General features: G+C 42.9%; 1 protein-coding gene across 2 annotated transcripts; it reads left to right on the forward strand.

Annotated features, from left to right (window-relative positions):
- The first annotated feature begins 3,422 nt into the window (after positions 1–3,422).
- On the forward strand, positions 3,423–5,599 carry LOC129776452 (ribosomal RNA processing protein 1 homolog). Of its 2 annotated transcripts, XM_055782108.1 has the most exons (4): positions 3,423–3,687; positions 3,744–3,967; positions 4,020–4,193; positions 4,329–5,599. In XM_055782108.1, exons 1-4 carry the CDS (start codon positions 3,447–3,449, stop codon positions 5,568–5,570), a joined length of 1,881 nt encoding a protein of 626 aa, XP_055638083.1. In that variant the 5' UTR covers positions 3,423–3,446; the 3' UTR covers positions 5,571–5,599. The 2 variants fall into 2 exon arrangements, with proteins under 2 accessions (XP_055638083.1, XP_055638082.1); XM_055782107.1 differs by having other exon boundaries at positions 4,020–5,599.
- Positions 5,600–18,129: the final 12,530 nt, after the last annotated feature.

Consider the following 18,129-nt stretch of genomic DNA (forward strand, 5'->3'; position numbering starts at 1 on the left):
TTGCATTTCAACATAATCGCTATCATGGCCAGTCAAAGTTGCATATTCATCCAAACTAATTCGGTATGCATTTGCCATGTATGTATATGGCCTCCACTTTTGCATGCATATGCCAGTTAGGCGCATTATATGCCAACCAAATTTTAGGGCATATGATGTTATATATACGCTTGTTATGCGATTTAATGTTTGCTGGGCAATGGGATCCTTTTTAGCCTGCATGTGAATCCAACGAGCGAACAAATCGTAATGAATGTATTTTTTTGCCATCACTGCCTTCTAACGCTCATTCGTTCATCTTGTTGGACTCGCCCCTTTGGCTGAGTCTGCCGATTTGTCTCTATCCTGTGAGCGTGTACCGCTATAGTACAAAACGCGCGGATCCGCTGAAAAATATATCATTCTCTTTCAAACCGTAAATCAGTGTGGTTGAATAGCATCGTTTTACATCACATCGCATCAACGGATTGGTGCCGGAGCACCAGTATACCTAATAGCGGTTATAGAATTTCGGCCGCCGGAGTGCTCGACAATAAGAAAACCCGCCTACAGAACAGAACACATTCGGTTCGGTGGCAACAACTAGTTTCAGCGAGTGGCAAACGCAATCGCAAAACGGCAGCAGGTAGAAGAAGGAAAAAGTTTGTTTATACAGACTGTTTTGGTGGCAAAACCAGCCACCGTAAAACACGGCGCTTTTCAGGGCCATTAAACATTTCAAAGAAGAGTTATTAAAAGTTTTTCACAATATCAATGCATTCTAAAGTGACATAATATTACATATAATATAAACTGATGTATTTTGTTTATGCTTGTTCTTGAACTTATTGGTGGTTGGGGTCTTTTAAATTGATCATTCAGTTTTCACAAACCCATGCATGGTTTCCGAATTAAAGGTGGCTTCAAATTACAACACATTGTATGCAGAATAGCATTAACGAATTTTCTCGGTAGCAAGAAATGCTTTCTTTGGTTGATAACTGATGTCGAAAATTGACTGACGTTACATCTGCATTGTATAGAAAAATAACTAAGGAGCAACATGATGAGATATGTATTTCCTGCTGCTATGTTCTTATTTTAAAGGACTGCAATCCGAAGGTCATTCGTCCCTGTATTTACTGTTGGTTTTTCAGAACGCTTATAGCTCGTTTGTTTCTCGACAGATCGTAGAGTTCGTCTCCAAAACCTCAGTTCTTTTTCATTTTTAATTACTTTGTTTGCGGAAACTACAAATCTTACAATTCATTCGTCTCCGAAATCACAGTTTAAGGTACGGTAATGTGGTCAATAGTGAAATATTAGATAATGAATGAGCTGATGACCACCTATGCATTCCCTATCACAGCCATCATTTTGATTGTACGATATGAGCATACGCCAAAAGATGCCCGGCGTTGAACATTAAATGAGTACAAAGCCTTCAGAAAAAAATCAAGAATCAACTATAAGATAGTGAAAAAAATTGAGAAAGTTTGTAAAAAAAAGCAAAAATACAACACCAAAGGTTCTTTTCAGAAACCCCAACATGTTCGTAAAGAGTAAACAGTAAACTAATCCATTTTCAGGTAGATAGGTAGGTATTCACGTAGGGGAAGAAAATAAAACAATATATTTAAAATATACATTTAGCAAAAGCTGTCCCCTTTGTATAGTCCTACGTCACTTCGGTTACGTCCCCGACATTACCCACCCGTCTTTTTTATCCCATTTATTTATTTATAAGGCTCATTAGCATTTTAGCTGTAACAGAGCCGGGTTTTAATCGTGTACATGTACATATGTTTATGTTTTTATAAATTGTAAAATACACAGTAGTTAGTAGTAGCCATTTAGGCGTTAAGTTTTCTGTTCCATTACATTATTGTAAATTACACAGTAGTAGTAATTTAGGCGTAAGGGTATTCTTTCTGTTCTTCCATTGTTCAGCAGACCGAACAGCGGAGACAATTGATATTGATCATTGTTGGGTTATTTATAGAACAGCAGCCCGATGTTTCTTGCAGAGCAGAGCAGTTGTATGGATGAATCGATCTTTGTTCCACCGTGGATCGATTTCCATCGCTGATGATAGTTGCGTAGACATAGTTATTCTATAACAACACAAAGATGGTCAATTGAGGGCCCTGAGTTTGAACTCGTGATCGATTGCTTGTAAGCGAACGCGTAACCAAGTGGCTACGAAGGCCCACTAAAAAATGTTTTTTAGCACTTAGTCGTTTTTCCGTCTGAATGGTCGATTTTTGACAAAAAAATTTTTTGAGATTTTAGCATAACATTTTTTTTGAAAACCACGACTTCCGGTGATTTTTCTTGAGAACCGAAATCAATTTTTAACGTTCACGTCACTAGTAAATTAAGTCCGAATGAGCTGATATTTTGCATAGGATATATTATCTTGCAAATCAACATTTCGCAACAAGTTCCGAATGAAAAGTCGAGATTACTCATTATCAATCGGGATAAGTCCATTAGAACACTTGCTTTATCATCTTGGCATAGAAACACCTCATTCAGTGCCAAAATCGATGTTGGCTGTTCAAGCATATAGGGGTGCGTGAATTTATTTAGGAATAACAATGAAATTTTGTTATAGCAACGGAAACTCCCACTCACAACACAAACATCATGCCTAAAAAATGAAGGTACTTTCGTATTAGCGTCACCGGAGCAATAAATGATATATTTCAAAGCAAAATTTAACCGGGCATACGTATGCCGTCCGACGCTCGCTAACGCCTAACTAAAGGATCGTCTACTATGTTTCAAACTAACCGGGCAATCGATGGAGCACAGGTTTGTTTGCGAAAGGCCGCCGCTTCCGACGGCGGGTCGACGGCCGACTCGGATTGCGTCACCTCGGCGGCTTATGGCTGCCTCTGTTCCTTATCCTCGATTGATGAGGACTACGTCCCTATTACGCTGACCTCAGAATAAATTTAATTAAGAAAAACCAATTCATAATGAAAATTGCGCTTGGGTGGCGTTTATACTTAAATACCCCAAATCCCAAATACGTATTTTCATAGCATTAAAAAATGACGAAACACTGCATACAACAAGGCAACAACAATACAAATAATATTTGAATGCCAGTGCGAACAATAAAAATGCTATCTATTGTATTTCGGCTCCGGTGACGCTAATACGAAAGTACCAAAATGAATCTTCAAACCAGTTTATATTTTTCTAGATATTTTGGCTTAAAATGATATCAGGTTAGTTATTTTTAAGTTTTTATTTTTAAGTAAGTTATTTTTATGAAAAATAAATTTTATATTGAATACTATTCAACTTTTTTTTTCGTTTGCCAATGCAAATGTACTCCCAATAGTACCCCACCTAGCACTATGGATATTGGTTCGTAAATATCTCAATTTCTGTCATTAATTCCTTGACAGATAATATTCCATGCCGTGACAGTAGTGTAAATATTTTCAATAAAGATGGTGGTTAAAACAAACGTAGAAGTGGCACGTGCTGTAAAACCGGGCAACGGCATGGATAGTTCCACCGGAAGAATACGATTACAGGCGGCTATGGAGTCTAATGTTGAAGACAAGTGTATTTTGATCGCAAAGGAATTAAAATTTGTCAAAACTCTGGCGGGTAATGATGTAAAACTCCGAAGAAAAGTTTTGAAAAATCTCAAAACATGGTTAGCCACACGAAGTCGTAGTACATTTGGTAGGATGAAAATCGATTGTTTTTCTGTTTCTATCTACAATTCGCAATTATTGTAGCCTTCAGCAACTCGGATTTTCTACGACTTTGGAAAGGGTTGTTCTATTGCATGTGGATGTCGGACAAACCACTGGTCCAGGAAAATCTGGCTGAAGAGATTGCTTCCTTACTGAAATGTTTCGATGGTGCGGAGGTATCGGTGCAATTCTTCGCTGCGTTTCTGGAAACAATGTCCGCAGAATGGTTTGGAATCGACACATGGAGAATCGACAAATTTATGATGGTATGCTCAATCCTTTTTATGTAAATTCAGGGTTTGACCTGTTTTTTTGCAGCTTGTACGTCGTTGTACCCGGCAAATGTTACAAGTGTTGCACGAGGAAAATTGGCCAGAACATATCGTTGAAAGCCTTATGCAGCAGGTTGAGTGCACCGTTTTGAATCCCAGCAAATGTCCTTTCGGCTTGACCAAACATTTCGATGATTTGTTTTTGGAAGAAATTGCAAAAGTAAGCAATGCAATCATTGACCCTGCAATCATTCACCGAATTGTCCGGTCTTATGCCATACGTTTACTCGGTACGAATGATGTGCGTTTGATTAAACACATTATTTCTAGTATATTCCACTCTTTGTTATATCAGTCCGAGCTGGGCCAAGATTTCCAGGAGAAGTTTGATCTGTGGAAGAAAACTAGCTTCGCAACTAACAATATCAATGATGTTGAGTTTGATGTAAATTATGAGTATAGTAGTGACGTTTCCGAGGAAGCCGTGGAAGAGGAAACCGAAAAGGTGTATGATCCTCGTGCTGGACAGGTAGATGTTGTCATCAATGAAATCAAGTTCGATCCATTGAAAATCGTCGAAATATTCGAAGAAAACCGTTTCAAGTCGTTCGTTACTTCCAAAGGTAAAAAATACATGAAAATGTTGGTAAAACAATATAAGAAATTTGCCAATGGTGTTTTTCCACTTGGAATTCAAACTGTGGAGAGTACATCTAAAAAGGACTACGACGTGGATATTGACGAGAAGGTAAAAGAATTGGAAAAGTATCAAACGGAACTCGTCGGAGATGAAACAAGTAATAAGAAGAAAAAACAACGAAAACACAAGTTTGAGCTCAAATCTCAACAATTGAAGCCCGAGTCCAAAAGTGAGCCGGAAACATTAAGTCGTGAAGATTCAAACAAGTCAAGTGAAGAACGGGAACCGGAAGCACAAAAAAGTAAAAAGAAGAAAAAGGCTTCCCGAATGCAATTGAAGGAAGAAAAATTAAAACAACTCAGGTTAAAAAGAGAGAAAAAATTGGAAGCCATCAAACGGAACAAGTTACCACCTAAGGCGACGAAAGAAAGTTCAACAGTAGCATTAGAAAAAAAGAAACATGTTATAGTAGTAGCTAAGGATGCAAATGCCACCGAGACGAAAACCAATCCTGTGAAGAAGGACGTATCTAAGGGATTGTTCGAAGTTAAGGATGAATGGTCTAAACCCCTTCAAGATGGTGAAGTTGAGTTGTTTATTCCATCAAGAAAGGCTAAGCTTATGGAAATAGCGAAGGAGTCGGAGTTGAATACTTCCCTGTCGAGTACAACGATGGTGAAAAATCCATTCGCAACACCCAAAAATAAGGAAAAATCTTTGAAACGAATTTTAGATGCAACGCCTACAGATGAATCGGGAAAAAAACGTGTGAAAATTGCTCTCAATAAGAACGTATCGCAAGACTTTCATCAGCACATGCAACAGGTCAAGAGTTCACCCCAATTGCCATACGATTCTAGTAAAAAGCCATCGAAAGGAGCGCTGAAACCTAATCTCATGCCTAGTCCTATTAATCCCTTTTATAAGAAGAAAATCGGACTAAAGCTAAGACAATAATCTGTAACTGTGGTAAAAATACATTGAATCGAATAAAATAAAATTTAAAATAAAAACTTAAATTGTTTTCAATGTTTTAGGACATTACCAAACCTAGATTGATCGCAAGATCAGGCACGCACAGCACATCACTCATATCGCTTCACACAGCCTGATTCTACGCGGCGTGTGAGGTGAGATGACAATTGTCATATCACCATCACGCAGTTCTCTTCACTCTGGGCCTGATCACGAACATCACTCTTCTTAACTCATCTTTCTTTCTTTCTTTGTTTTTAAGAGGCTTTAAACTTTGCAGTTCATTCGCCTCTATTAACTCATCACTTAATCTTTTTTTTTTATCATTGTCACGGACAGTTGCGTGTAAAAATAAACTCCGTGAAGTGAAAGAGTTCATTCGCGTTTATAAGAGACATGTCGGTTGCATAATTTCGGGCGTTTGAACGTTATGTCGGCTGCCAGTCTTCAGAATGCAACTCGGTGCTGATGCGCAACAAGATTTTTGTACCCAGTTGAGCTCCCACTCCTTGCGCACACCTGCGCTCTGGCGAATGAGCACGCTCCGAAACACAGATTAAGGCAAGGCGCAAATTGAAAAGCGTATAGCGCTCATAAACGAACACGAGACTAGCAACACGACTCATACGTGCCACAAACGTAGCGTGGTGGAGCGCATATTCAGTCGCAGTTTGGTGTAAATAACCTGCCACTCGCATACAACGTCTGATTCACACAGATTTGCGCGATATATTTATTTACTAACACAATCACCCAACCAGTACGACCAGCACGAGAAACTGTGGTTCAGCCACAGCGTCACGCGAGTCGTGTCTCACGAGCGCTTCACACTCTCGCGTCATCTGGCCAATTTGCGCCGTTCTATCTGTCTTCTTTAGTCACAAAACAGGCGCTATATCGTGGCAGGTTACTCGCGCTATACGCGTCTCAATTTGCGCCTGGCCTAAATGTTTGGTTGTCATCACCGTTCTTACGCAGAGATTTGCACCCAGTGTTAAGCTGAAATTTGCGCTGAGTTTTACGCTGAAACATGCGCCGTGCTTACGCGCCGTGCTGCGCGCTTGAATCTGGATTGCTTTCTCTGTTGACATATTTTTCTTCACACAAGCGTAGGGTAAATGATCTTGGTTTGTCCAATTTTGGGGTGTTTTTACGCAACTAGTAAATGCAAATCGATTTTTCTTCATGAAAATCACACATAATCGATACGAGTTTGGGTTTGTTGAAAAGCCCCAAGTCTCTAGTTGCTAATACTACCATAAGGTGTTGAAATTATTCAAATTTTTATGTTTTTCAACGATTTTCCTTAAAGAAGAATTATGATCATGGTTTAACCACCTCTGATCATGGTTTGCCCAAAAAAATGATCATGGTTTGTCCGGTTTTAGAAATCTCCATTTTTGAATGAAAACATTCGAATTCACAATTAGATGTTGCATTTATCATTGCTTGAGTTTACTGTCATCATATTGATTCATTCATAATTTAGGCTTTCTTCAGAATATTGCCTTTTCTTGGGCATTTAGAAGTGTTCATCTCAACACAATCAACACAGAAAAACCATACTTCTGTTATACGCGAAGCACACCATAAACAAACATAAACAAACTGCAGCGCGCCAAGCGGTTGCCATAGAAATCATGTGGACAAAACAACATTATTGAATTGGACAACTCATGATCAGAATTGAGTTCATCAAAATGCGTTAATTTAATGGTTTAGCTATGTAAATCCGATACAAATGGCGAGCAAGCATGATGTTTACAATATCTATAAGTGTTGTAATCCAGAAAAGGTCTGAATACGTGCCAAATAATCATCTGGTGATCTATTAAAAGTTAGCTCGAATGAGGGGCTTTAGGGGAATTTATAATCCTTTAAAACATGTGATTTCGTAAAAATATACTATCAAACTACTATAAATCATGTAAAAGGCAATTTCATTTATATGTTTCGAAACATTCGAAGGCCTTATTTGACACAGGAGCGCTGAATTAGAGCATTCAAAAAAGTGGGCAAACCATGATCATATTTTCGACTGGACAAACCAAGAGCATTTACCCTATACGGTTCAAATGGGGGGGCGCTGTTGTTTTTATGCTTTGTTTAGAACGAACGAAGACAAAGCGAGCGCTAGAATTTGATGTGTATGCGTGTGTGTATATATAGAATGAGACGCGCATCACACAAGTGAGAAGAAATGTTTAGTATCTGAGTTCTGCGCCGGGTACATTTTGTGCTGTCGTGCTTATGAATTTTGTGCGCTTCGCACCAGGAGAGAATACAAGTGTTCTTTGAGTGCGCGCTGATGAAAATTAAACTCAAGCGCAGCGCTGCGTTTGTTTTCTGAAGACTGTCGGCTGCATAATTTCGAACGTTTGAACGTTATGTAGGTCAAATTAATACAGTGTATGATTTAATATTCCATTTAATTAAGCGTATGTTTTAGAACGAAAAGTTTGAAATTATACCTCGATGATTCGGTATTTCAATGCCATATCTATTCGGACTCATCCCATAATTCATTTGTTTGGTGCGTTAGTTTGCTGAATCAAACGCTGGTTCAACGCTGGTTGCTCGTGAATAATGTAGTTGTTGAACATATGGGAATGTAATTTTATTTTCCCTTCTATAAATTACTCTAGAGGTAAAACATGACTATTATGTATAATAATGAACATCTCGCATATTCTTTTTCTTAGCTCTGTCTTACTCGTTTGAATATTGAGAAGCATTTAGTATAGGTCAAGGTTAGAATCATGTTATAAGAACCATTCCTACAATTTTGTTGAATAATAATTCCTTCTCTAACTCATAGAAAACCCGAATTTATCCACCTCACGATTAGTATAATCTGAGCTACTCTTATATGGGATTTTGATTTTCTGTAATTTGATATACGGGACATGAAGTTTGATTTGATTATTTAAACTGAAACTGGTCAGCAGCATCGGTCAGAAGCCTAATCTTCATATAAAATATCTGATGGGTTTCAGGGAATTTGCCAAAAGCAGAAAGTGATTCAAATTTCCTTTAGACGGATATCAAAATTATGGAAAAATAAATAGAGAAGAATTTAAAAACAGTATCTTGTGAATGCTGGGGTGCTTCCTTGGCCGAGTGGTTAGCGTCATAACTAACATGCCGGGTGTTCGGGTTCGATTCCCGTTCTGGTCGGGGGAATTTTTCGTCAAAGAAATTTCCTCCGACTTGCACTGTGATCACGCGTATTCTAGAGCTTGCCACTCAGAATGCATTCAAGGCGTGTTATTTGGCATAGACATCTCAACTAAGTACTAATAAAAATGACGCAAGTAATACTACGTTGAGACGGCGAAGTTCCTCTAGGAACGTTAGTGCCATTGAAGAAGAAGAAGAAGATCTTGTGAATGCTTTGCAATGATAGACTCATTTTTTCCTTGTTTGAAACTCATTATCACTTTTTAATACTCTTTCATTCAAAGAATGTCTTCAAAACAATATCGTTGGAAATATCTATTACGTAAAAAGACATAAAAAACAATGACCTTATTCGTTACAACTACCGTCCTGATTCGGGTCTTGTCCACCAATTGCGAATGTTTGAATTACAAAAACCTCTTCTGCAATGTTGGAAAAACTTTACAGTTACTATTTTATACTTAAAATGTCAAAAAATCAATATTATACATAATCATAATAATGAATCGATTGATTGAGTAATGGTCATTCTTTCTAATTTCATTGATGGCGAATTAACATTGCTGTCTTATTTTGGACAGCGTCAAACATGTCGACACTGCCGGGAATTCATCCATGTCGGAGCGTCCTGTGTGCAGAACAAAAAGCTGCTAGTGCAAAAATCGTACGCCGATGCTACGAAACAGCCCGCAGCAGCAACGGCAAAGCCGATTGCGAAGCCGCCAGTCCAAAAAATAGCGAAACCGAGTCAAAATACGTCAGCATTGCGATTCCCGCCGTCGAAAAAGCAGAAACAGCAACAACAGCCGATGCCTGTACAGACAAGTAAACCGATCGATACGCACTCGGTAACACAATTTCCTCCTCTCACTATTCCCATCATACCCATATCGGATTCGAAACAACCATCGGATAGCAGGTCAATGCCCAGCACTTCTGGTCAACAACCTCCTGCTAGTGGAAAATCCGATGGGAACGAAACAGACGAAGCGGCAATTTCAATCACACGCTCGAGAACACGCCGGCAATGCAAGAAGCGCCGGGACGAAAGCGACGACGAGCGGGAACAGGTCAATATATAATGACTCATATCGCCAGTTACAACGTCGCCACTATAAACATAAACAATATTACCAACGAAACGAAGATCAATGCCCTCAAAACCTTCTGCAGAACGATGGATCTTGACATCGTGTTCTTGCAAGAGGTAGAGAACGAGCAGCTGCTTATTCCTGGCTACAATGTCGTCATAAACGTTGATCAGTCAAGGAGAGGGACGGCAATAGCACTAAAAGAGTACATACGTTTCTCCCATATCGAAAAAAGTTTGGACGGCCGACTGATTGCTCTTCGCGTCGAAAACACGACGTACCATCGGGCACAGCAATGCGCGCCGAACGAGAGCGTTTCTTTAATGACACAATTTATTTTTATCTACGGCATAATACCGACAATATAATTCTCGCTGGCGACTTCAACTGTGTGCTGCGCACATGTGACTCGACAGGCTACAACAACAGCCCCGCCCTCCAATCCACCATACAGCAGCTCCAACTCAGCGACATTTGGGTGAAATTGTATCCCACGACTCCTGCCCCCACATATATAACGCACAACTCTGTCTCTCGGCTCGATCGCATCTACGTCACCCATGGACTTTGCAGGCATCTGCGAAATGCAGCAACACACGTGTGCTCGTTTACAAATCATAAAGCGCTAACTGCTCGTATATGCCTCCCAAGTCTCGGACGCGCACCTGGTCGCGCATACTGGTCGCTACGTCCACATGTTTTAACAGCAGAGAACATAGATGAATTCCAAATCTCATGGCAATATGTTACAAGACAGAGGCAAAACTACCCAAACTGGCTCAAGTGGTGGCTATCATTTGCTAAGAAAAAAAATCAGTCCTTTTTTCGATGGAAATCCCGAGAAACGTACAGCGTATTTTACGCGGAACATCAACGACTATACACGCAATTAAAGCAAGCGTATGATGGGTATTTCCAGAATCCTGCGATGCTAACCACAATAAACCGTGTTAAGGCACAAATGCTCGCGCAGTTTCTCTCAAAATTTCATGCGCATCAACGACACCATTATTGCTGGAGAAAACATCAGTACATTTCAGCTGGGTGAGAGACGTAGGAAAAAAAACATTATCACAGAAATGCGTGGCGAAAACGACGAAACTCTAAACACTTCCGAAGCGATCGAGAACCATCTGCTTCGGTATTTCACGAGATTGTACACAGCGACAGAGGTAGAGGACACATCTCGGTATCCATTCCAATGCGAGAGGGTGATACCAATAAATGACGAGTCGAACGAAGCTTGCATGGCTGAGATAACAACAGCAGAAATTTGGTCAGCAATTCGAACATCAGCTAAGAAGAAAGCGGCGGGGAGTGATGGGTTACCCATCGAATTTTATCAACGCACATTTGACGTCATCCACCGAGAGTTGAACCTTGTGTTAAACGAGGCCCTAGTATCGGAGATGCCGTCTGAGTTCGCGAACGGTATAATCGTGTTAGTACGAAAGAGAGGAGCAGAAAACACTGCACGAGGATATCGACCAATCAGCCTTTTGAATGCGGACTTCAAAATCTTGAGCAGAATCCTGAAGTCTCGCCTCGAGCGTGTAATACAGACTCATCAAGTACTGAGCGATGCACAAAAGTGCTCTAACGACGGGCACTCAATCTTTGAAGCCACTCTTTCTCTGAAAGATAGAATCGCACAGCTGAAAGCGAGCAAGCAAAAAGGGAAGCTGATTAGCTACGATCTCGACCATGCGTTCGATCGGGTATCCCTTTCTTACCTTCACCAAACTAAGCGGCAGCTAGGAATAAACCCAGCTTTCGTAAGCTTATTAGTTCGAATTGCCGAGCGATCTTTCTCTCGGTTACTAGTGAACGGACACCTCTCGGAGCGCATCCGCATCGAACGCTCGGTTCGGCAAGGAGATCCGATGTCGATGCTGCTCTTCGTCCTATACCTCCACCCGTTTCTGAAACAACTAGAGCGACAACTCGGTTCCGATCTTGTTGTGGCCTATGCAGATGACATATCTGTGATTGTAACCAATACAAATACAATAGAGAGTATCAATGATCTATTTAATGATTTCGAGCACGCTGCGGGAGCAAAACTCAACAGGCTAAAAACTGTTGCAATAAACGTCGGGCTCATAGATGAGAATCCATTGAATGTTCCGTGGCTGGTCACAGCAGAAAAGGTGAAGATCCTGGGTGTGATTTTTACCAACTTGATCCGGGAAATGGTAAACATAAATTGGAACGCACTTGTATCGAAATTTGCTCAGCAGGTGTGGTTACACTCGTTGAGAAATCTAAATTTACAACAAAAAATTATTTTACTGAACACCTTCATTACCGCAAAGATATGGTATGTGGCATCAATCCTGCCAACGTATTGTATCCACACAGCGAAATTAGCGGCGATCATGGGCTCCTTCCTGTGGCGCGGAATACCGGCGCGAGTTCCAATGGAGCAACTGGCGCGTGACAAAGAAGCTGGTGGATTGAAACTGCATCTACCAGGCATAAAATGCAAAGCGCTATTGGTAAATCGTCACATGCAAGCAAGTGGTTCCCTTCCCTATTATCAATCCCTTCTGAACCAAGCTACTCCTCCTCCCGCAGACCTTCCCTGCCTCAAAATCCTTTCCCAACAAATCCCCCTTCTCCCCCCACTTGTTAGAGTACATCCCACGAGCGATCTAATACACCGCTTTTTCTTGGAGCGAACTGAAACGCCTCGTATTGAAAGGAGAAATCCGGAAGCGAATTGGAAACGAATATGGAAGAACATTGCGACGAAACAGCTATCATCATGCCAGCGGAGCAACTTATATTTGTTTATAAACGAAAAGATAGAGCACAGAAAACTGATGAGAACCATTCAACGAGCAGACGGTGAAGGCTGCTTACATTGTAATGCTGCAGTAGAAACACTACAACATAAATTCAGTAGCTGCCCCCGCGTAGTAGGTGCATGGGCTTACGTACAACGGAAGATAACTGACATACTAGAAGGATGGCAACTCCTGTCTTTCGAAGAATTGATTAAACCAGCGCTGCCAAACATCGGACCTACCAAACGAAGTCAAATACTGAAAATATTTATATTATACATCTCCTATGTAAATTCAATGAACGATAGAATCGATGTAGGCGAACTTGCATTCTTTTCAAGATGCGAAAATTAATTTAAATGTAAATAATATTTTAAAATAGAATGGAAAAAAAAAAAAAAAAAAAAAATGGGGATCAACATAGGGTAGGAGCCTGCCTGTTGGTCTCAAATGTTCCTATCTCACGCCTCCACGAAGATCATATGACGACATTTTTAGATCGGGCGTGAACTGGAAACACACACCTGGTCTTGGCTCCGAGAACGGGTGTCGAAAGTGGCTAAGTGAGGGGGTGCGAGCGAGTCAGAGCGCTATATCTCTCCCGGGGAAGGCCTCCCGGGTCATGGAGGCCTTGCCAACCCGCTGTCTCCCGGGCAAAGGAGATACACCCAGAAAATGGAGCTACGTTCACGAAGAGTAATTAGAATGCGATCACCCGAGGAGGGTCCCCGAACTGGAGCTGGTCCTGGAACGGGCGTAAGAGCGAGCGGCCAGCGGCTGGAGGGCGATGTGCAAGAGCGGGCCACCAGCCGGGTTCAACCCGAAGAGCTACCGCCACACGGAAACAGCAGCCATCGACATCACCCAAGAAACGCTGCGCCTACGAGACGTGTTGCGACTGCCAGACGACAGTCGTCCACACTTGTGGGTACCACTAGGCGCCGGATCATGTGGACACACGAAATGAATGAATTCGTGATCCGCGCCTATTACACCTGCACTGCTTTGGAGACGGACATGAGCGGTCGCCCTCGAATACTAACAATGTTCGAGGAAGCGTATCCAGAGTTCGTCGGGAGGCTTGATCAGAACGCGATGAACGCGAGGCGTAGAGCGATAGTACGCAACAACATGCTCTCCCAAACGCAAATCGACGAGATCAAGCAGCAGGTGCAGAGAGAAATAAGCTCCAGGAACAACAGAGCAAGCGATGTGTCGAGACGAAGTTCAGTACGGCTGAGCAATTCATTCGCGAGTGGGGCACGCGAATCAGCACCAGTGGAGGCCACAGTACTACAACCCCCTGAGCCGGAAGACCCACAGCCAGATCAACAACTACTACGCGATCTGGTCTTCCACTACGACGAGGCGATCTCACAGTTCCGCGACACAGACCCATTGTCGCGCCCCAGGATCCCGAAGTTGCAGCATTCCCGCAGGCTGACATGTGCAGTAAAGCTCATGAACGAGCACGTTCTTCCGCTGCACTTGGTTGATGCTGAGAACATGGAGGAGCTGCAACTGAAAGTTTACTGTGCTGCTGTGGCGACCGCCAAAAGTTTAGGATACCGTATTAGGCCAAGAGGCGGACTGCTCCAACATCTCCGTGAAAGGCGTGAGCCTCCATGGCGAAGGAGATTGGAGCAACGGATCCTAAACAAGCGCGCCGCAATTGGAAGACTGATGGCGTACAAAAGAGGCAGCAGATCGGCGAAATTATGTCGCCAAGTTGCTGTGATCGTGCGGCCTACTGAACTTCGCCAGCTGGGAGCTCACCAGCTGACGGAAAAACTCGACACACTGGTACAGCAATTGAGCGTCCTAACTAAACGGCTGAAACGTTACTCTGACTCTGCAAAGCGCCAGGAACAAAATCGGATGTTCAGAGATAACGAAAAAGCGTTCTACGACCACATTAGCGACGAGAAGCCCGACTACCGCGAAGGTTTGCCAGATATTAGCGATGTGACGAACTTCTGGGCTGGTATTTGGGAGACCCCAGTAGAACATCGCGACGGGCAAATGTGGTTAAGACGGGAGGAGGAGAGTTGTGGTGAAATTGGAGAGATGCCAGCTATCATCGTCGAAGAGAACGATGTCCGCGAAGCCTCGCGGTACCTGAGGAACTGGGCAGCACCGGGCCCCGATGGTGTTCAGAACTTCTGGCACAAGAAGCTGACCGTCGCACGTCAAAAGATAGCTGAGTGCTTCAACAAGGTGCTACACGACCCACACAACCTCCCTGAATTCGCCACCCGTGGCGTCACATTCCTCCTCCCGAAAGACAGCAACACATTGAACCCATCAAAGTACAGGCCGATAACGTGCCTATCGAGTCTGTACAAAATACTGAGCAGCATAATTACCGCCAAAGTTTCTGCTCACTGCGAACAGCATCACATCATCGCAGAAGAGCAGAAAGGATGCAGGAAAAATACGCATGGCTGCAAAGACCAGGCCATCATCGACGCAGCCATAGTCGGCCAGGCGGTATATAACCAGCGGAACCTAAGTATGGCCTACATCGATTACAGGAAGGCTTATGACTCCATACCTCACTCGTTTCTCGTCCGGGTATTGGAGCTCTACAAAATTGATCCCGTCGTCGTTAGGTTCCTGCAGCATGCGATGAGGCAGTGGAGCACGTCTCTGCACCTTAGTGATGGGGAAAATGTGTTGCAGTCTAGAACGCTGCAGATAAAGAGGGGGATATTCCAAGGCGACTCTTTCAGCCCGCTTTGGTTTTGTCTGGCACTGAATCCCCTCAGTAGGACGCTCAATAGAACGGTCATGGCTATAAAATAAGGTATGGCGACGGCGCCCACGAAGAAGTGACCCATACCTTCTACATGGACGATCTCAAGGTCTACGCTGATTCACGTCAGCGTCTAGGTGTAGCTATCCGGGTTGTCGAAGACATAAGCAGGGACATCTGTATGGAGTTCGGCCTCGACAAGTGTCGCTGTGTCCACCTGCTGAAAGGACAACTTACCGAATCCGGAGGCTACGAGGTCTATGACGGCGAGTTTATAAGAGACATGGTTCGTGGCGAATCCTATAAATATCTTGGATTCCGACAGCTCACCGGGATTCGCCACTCCGACATCAAGACGGAGCTGCGAGACAAGTTCTTGAGTCGAGTGAACTGTGTCCTGAGGATTTTCCTCAACGCGGGGAACAAGGTACGCGCGATCAACACATTCGCGGTTCCCCTGCTGACCTTCAGTTTTGGTGTAGTCAAATGGAGCAAAACTGACCTAGAGGACCTTGAGAGGAGGATGAGGAAAGCATTCAAAGAGGCCGGAATGCACCATCCTCAATCGGCACTGGAGAGAGTTTCACTACCACGCAAAGAAGGGGGACTTGGAATCGTCGACATTTCTGCACTGTGTGTTGCCCAGGTACGACAACTGCGCGAGTACTTCGCAGAACGCGCCAACCAAAACGCGCTATACCGGGCTGTCTGCGCCGCCGACAGAGGATACAGCGCTCTGCACTTGGCGCAAGCGGAGTACCAACTCAACTGCAATCTGCAGACAGTGGAGGAGAAGATTGCAGCTTGGAAGCAGAAGGCAGTGCATGGTGCCCACCCCCATCAACTGGACCGGCCACACGTCGACAAGGCCGCATCTAATCTGTGGCTAACGCGTGGTGAACTCTCTTCAGTAGTAGAAGCCGACATGATAGCCATCCAGGACAGGATAATGCCGACGAGAAACTGCAGGTGGTACGTCTGGCATCAAAACGTTGATGACATTTGCCGGATGTGCCATCAACCAGGTGAAAACATAGAGCACATTATGGGAGGCTGTCCCGTTTTGGCCAACGCAGCCTACACCGAGCGCCACAACAACGTGGCCCGTATTGTTCATCGACAACTGGCGCTCCAATGTGCTCTACTGGAAGACAACGTACCAAACTACCGGTACCTGCCTGCACCTGTCCTGGAAAATGACCGTTTCAAGCTGTACTGGGATCGCACTGTTCTGACCGACCTCTCGATCCACCACAACCGCCCAGATATAATGGTTTACGACAAGAGCGACCGCAAAGTCACCATCATCGATGTCGCTATTCCACTGAACCAGAATCTGGAGGAGACCCACGGTCGCAAAATCTGCAAGTACCGACCATTGGCCGTGGAGCTCAAGGAACTGTGGGGGCTAAGGGAGGTCCCAAGAATTGTTCCAGTCGTTCTCTCTGGAACTGGAATTATCCCGAAGACACTTCTGGAAGCGCTAAAGGTGTTGAACATCGAGAAGGAATTGGCCGGCATCCAAAAGTCGGTCATCCTTAGCACCTGCGCGATTGTCCGACAATTCCTCGGTCAGGACTAAAACAGCACGAGCATGCAGATACGTGCATTCTGCAGAGCCTAGTCCCCCTTTGGCATTCAGAAGCCCGGGGGCAGGTGAAAATTCTGGCTAGGTTCGCCTAGTTAAGAAGTGAGATAAGTCTGCCAAAAAAAAAAAAAAAGAGATTATTAAGTGGCTCCATTGCCATTTTATGGTGTTGCAACTCTCTGTTAGGCTTATCCTAAGAATAAAAACAAAAAATTTCTATCCATTCAAGACAATCGGAAGAAGACCTCTCGCCATGCTTCAATGGGCCTACGGGAACTACATTTTTAGTCCTTAATTACATGTCATAGCGCATTTACCAAATACAAATAAACAAATTTATGTCCTTTGGATACGTCAGAATTCCGTACCAAAAATGCCATCAGACGGATAAATTGCTGTTTGTTTATCTTTTCTGTCCTAAAAAGCAAGACAAGATTCAAAATGTTAGTAAAAAAGTTAAATAAATACGAAATTAAACTTTATTCCGCGTGACTAGCTTTCACCACCTAAAACACAAGTGACAAATATACTTGATTTTCTCCGTGACATGACAGAATTGTGGTATTCATAATAACACCGAGTTAATCAAAGTTATCACGAACTCTTCCGGATTCTATACACGCGGTGGCAGCCGTAATAAAGTTGAATACAATTCACTTCGTTTTCACCGTGAAGTGACGTTCGTGATCAGGCCCTCTATTCCTACAGTCGTATCGGATGCCGTGAGAGGTTTATTTTATGTAAAAGAGAGGATGAACTGCAAGTGACAAGGTGTTCATTTTGCTGATTGCCAAATCAGATCAGAGATGCCACATTCGCACATATGTTCACGAATTTGCACACATTTTATTTTTGTCATAACCTTTTATTCCTGCTGCATGCTCTTTAAAATAATGACAACACATTATTGGTTCCAAATGATCAACGAAGCTGACAAGTTTTGTAGACATTAGGACGTATGAATAAAAAAAAAGTATTTACTTATTCTGCCCGTTTCCAAGTAAAGTAAACTTTCCAAGTTTTAATTTGTTTATTTGGACTATAGGCTGTAAGCCCGTTAGCCTTCTTAAAATTAAACGTGAATACAGAAAACATAAAACATACAAACTTAGAACTTATACATTCAGTTGGTCTCTAA

The sequence above is a fragment of the Toxorhynchites rutilus genome, chromosome 3 (genome assembly GCF_029784135.1).
Source record: "Toxorhynchites rutilus septentrionalis strain SRP chromosome 3, ASM2978413v1, whole genome shotgun sequence".
Taxonomy (NCBI): domain Eukaryota; kingdom Metazoa; phylum Arthropoda; class Insecta; order Diptera; family Culicidae; genus Toxorhynchites; species Toxorhynchites rutilus.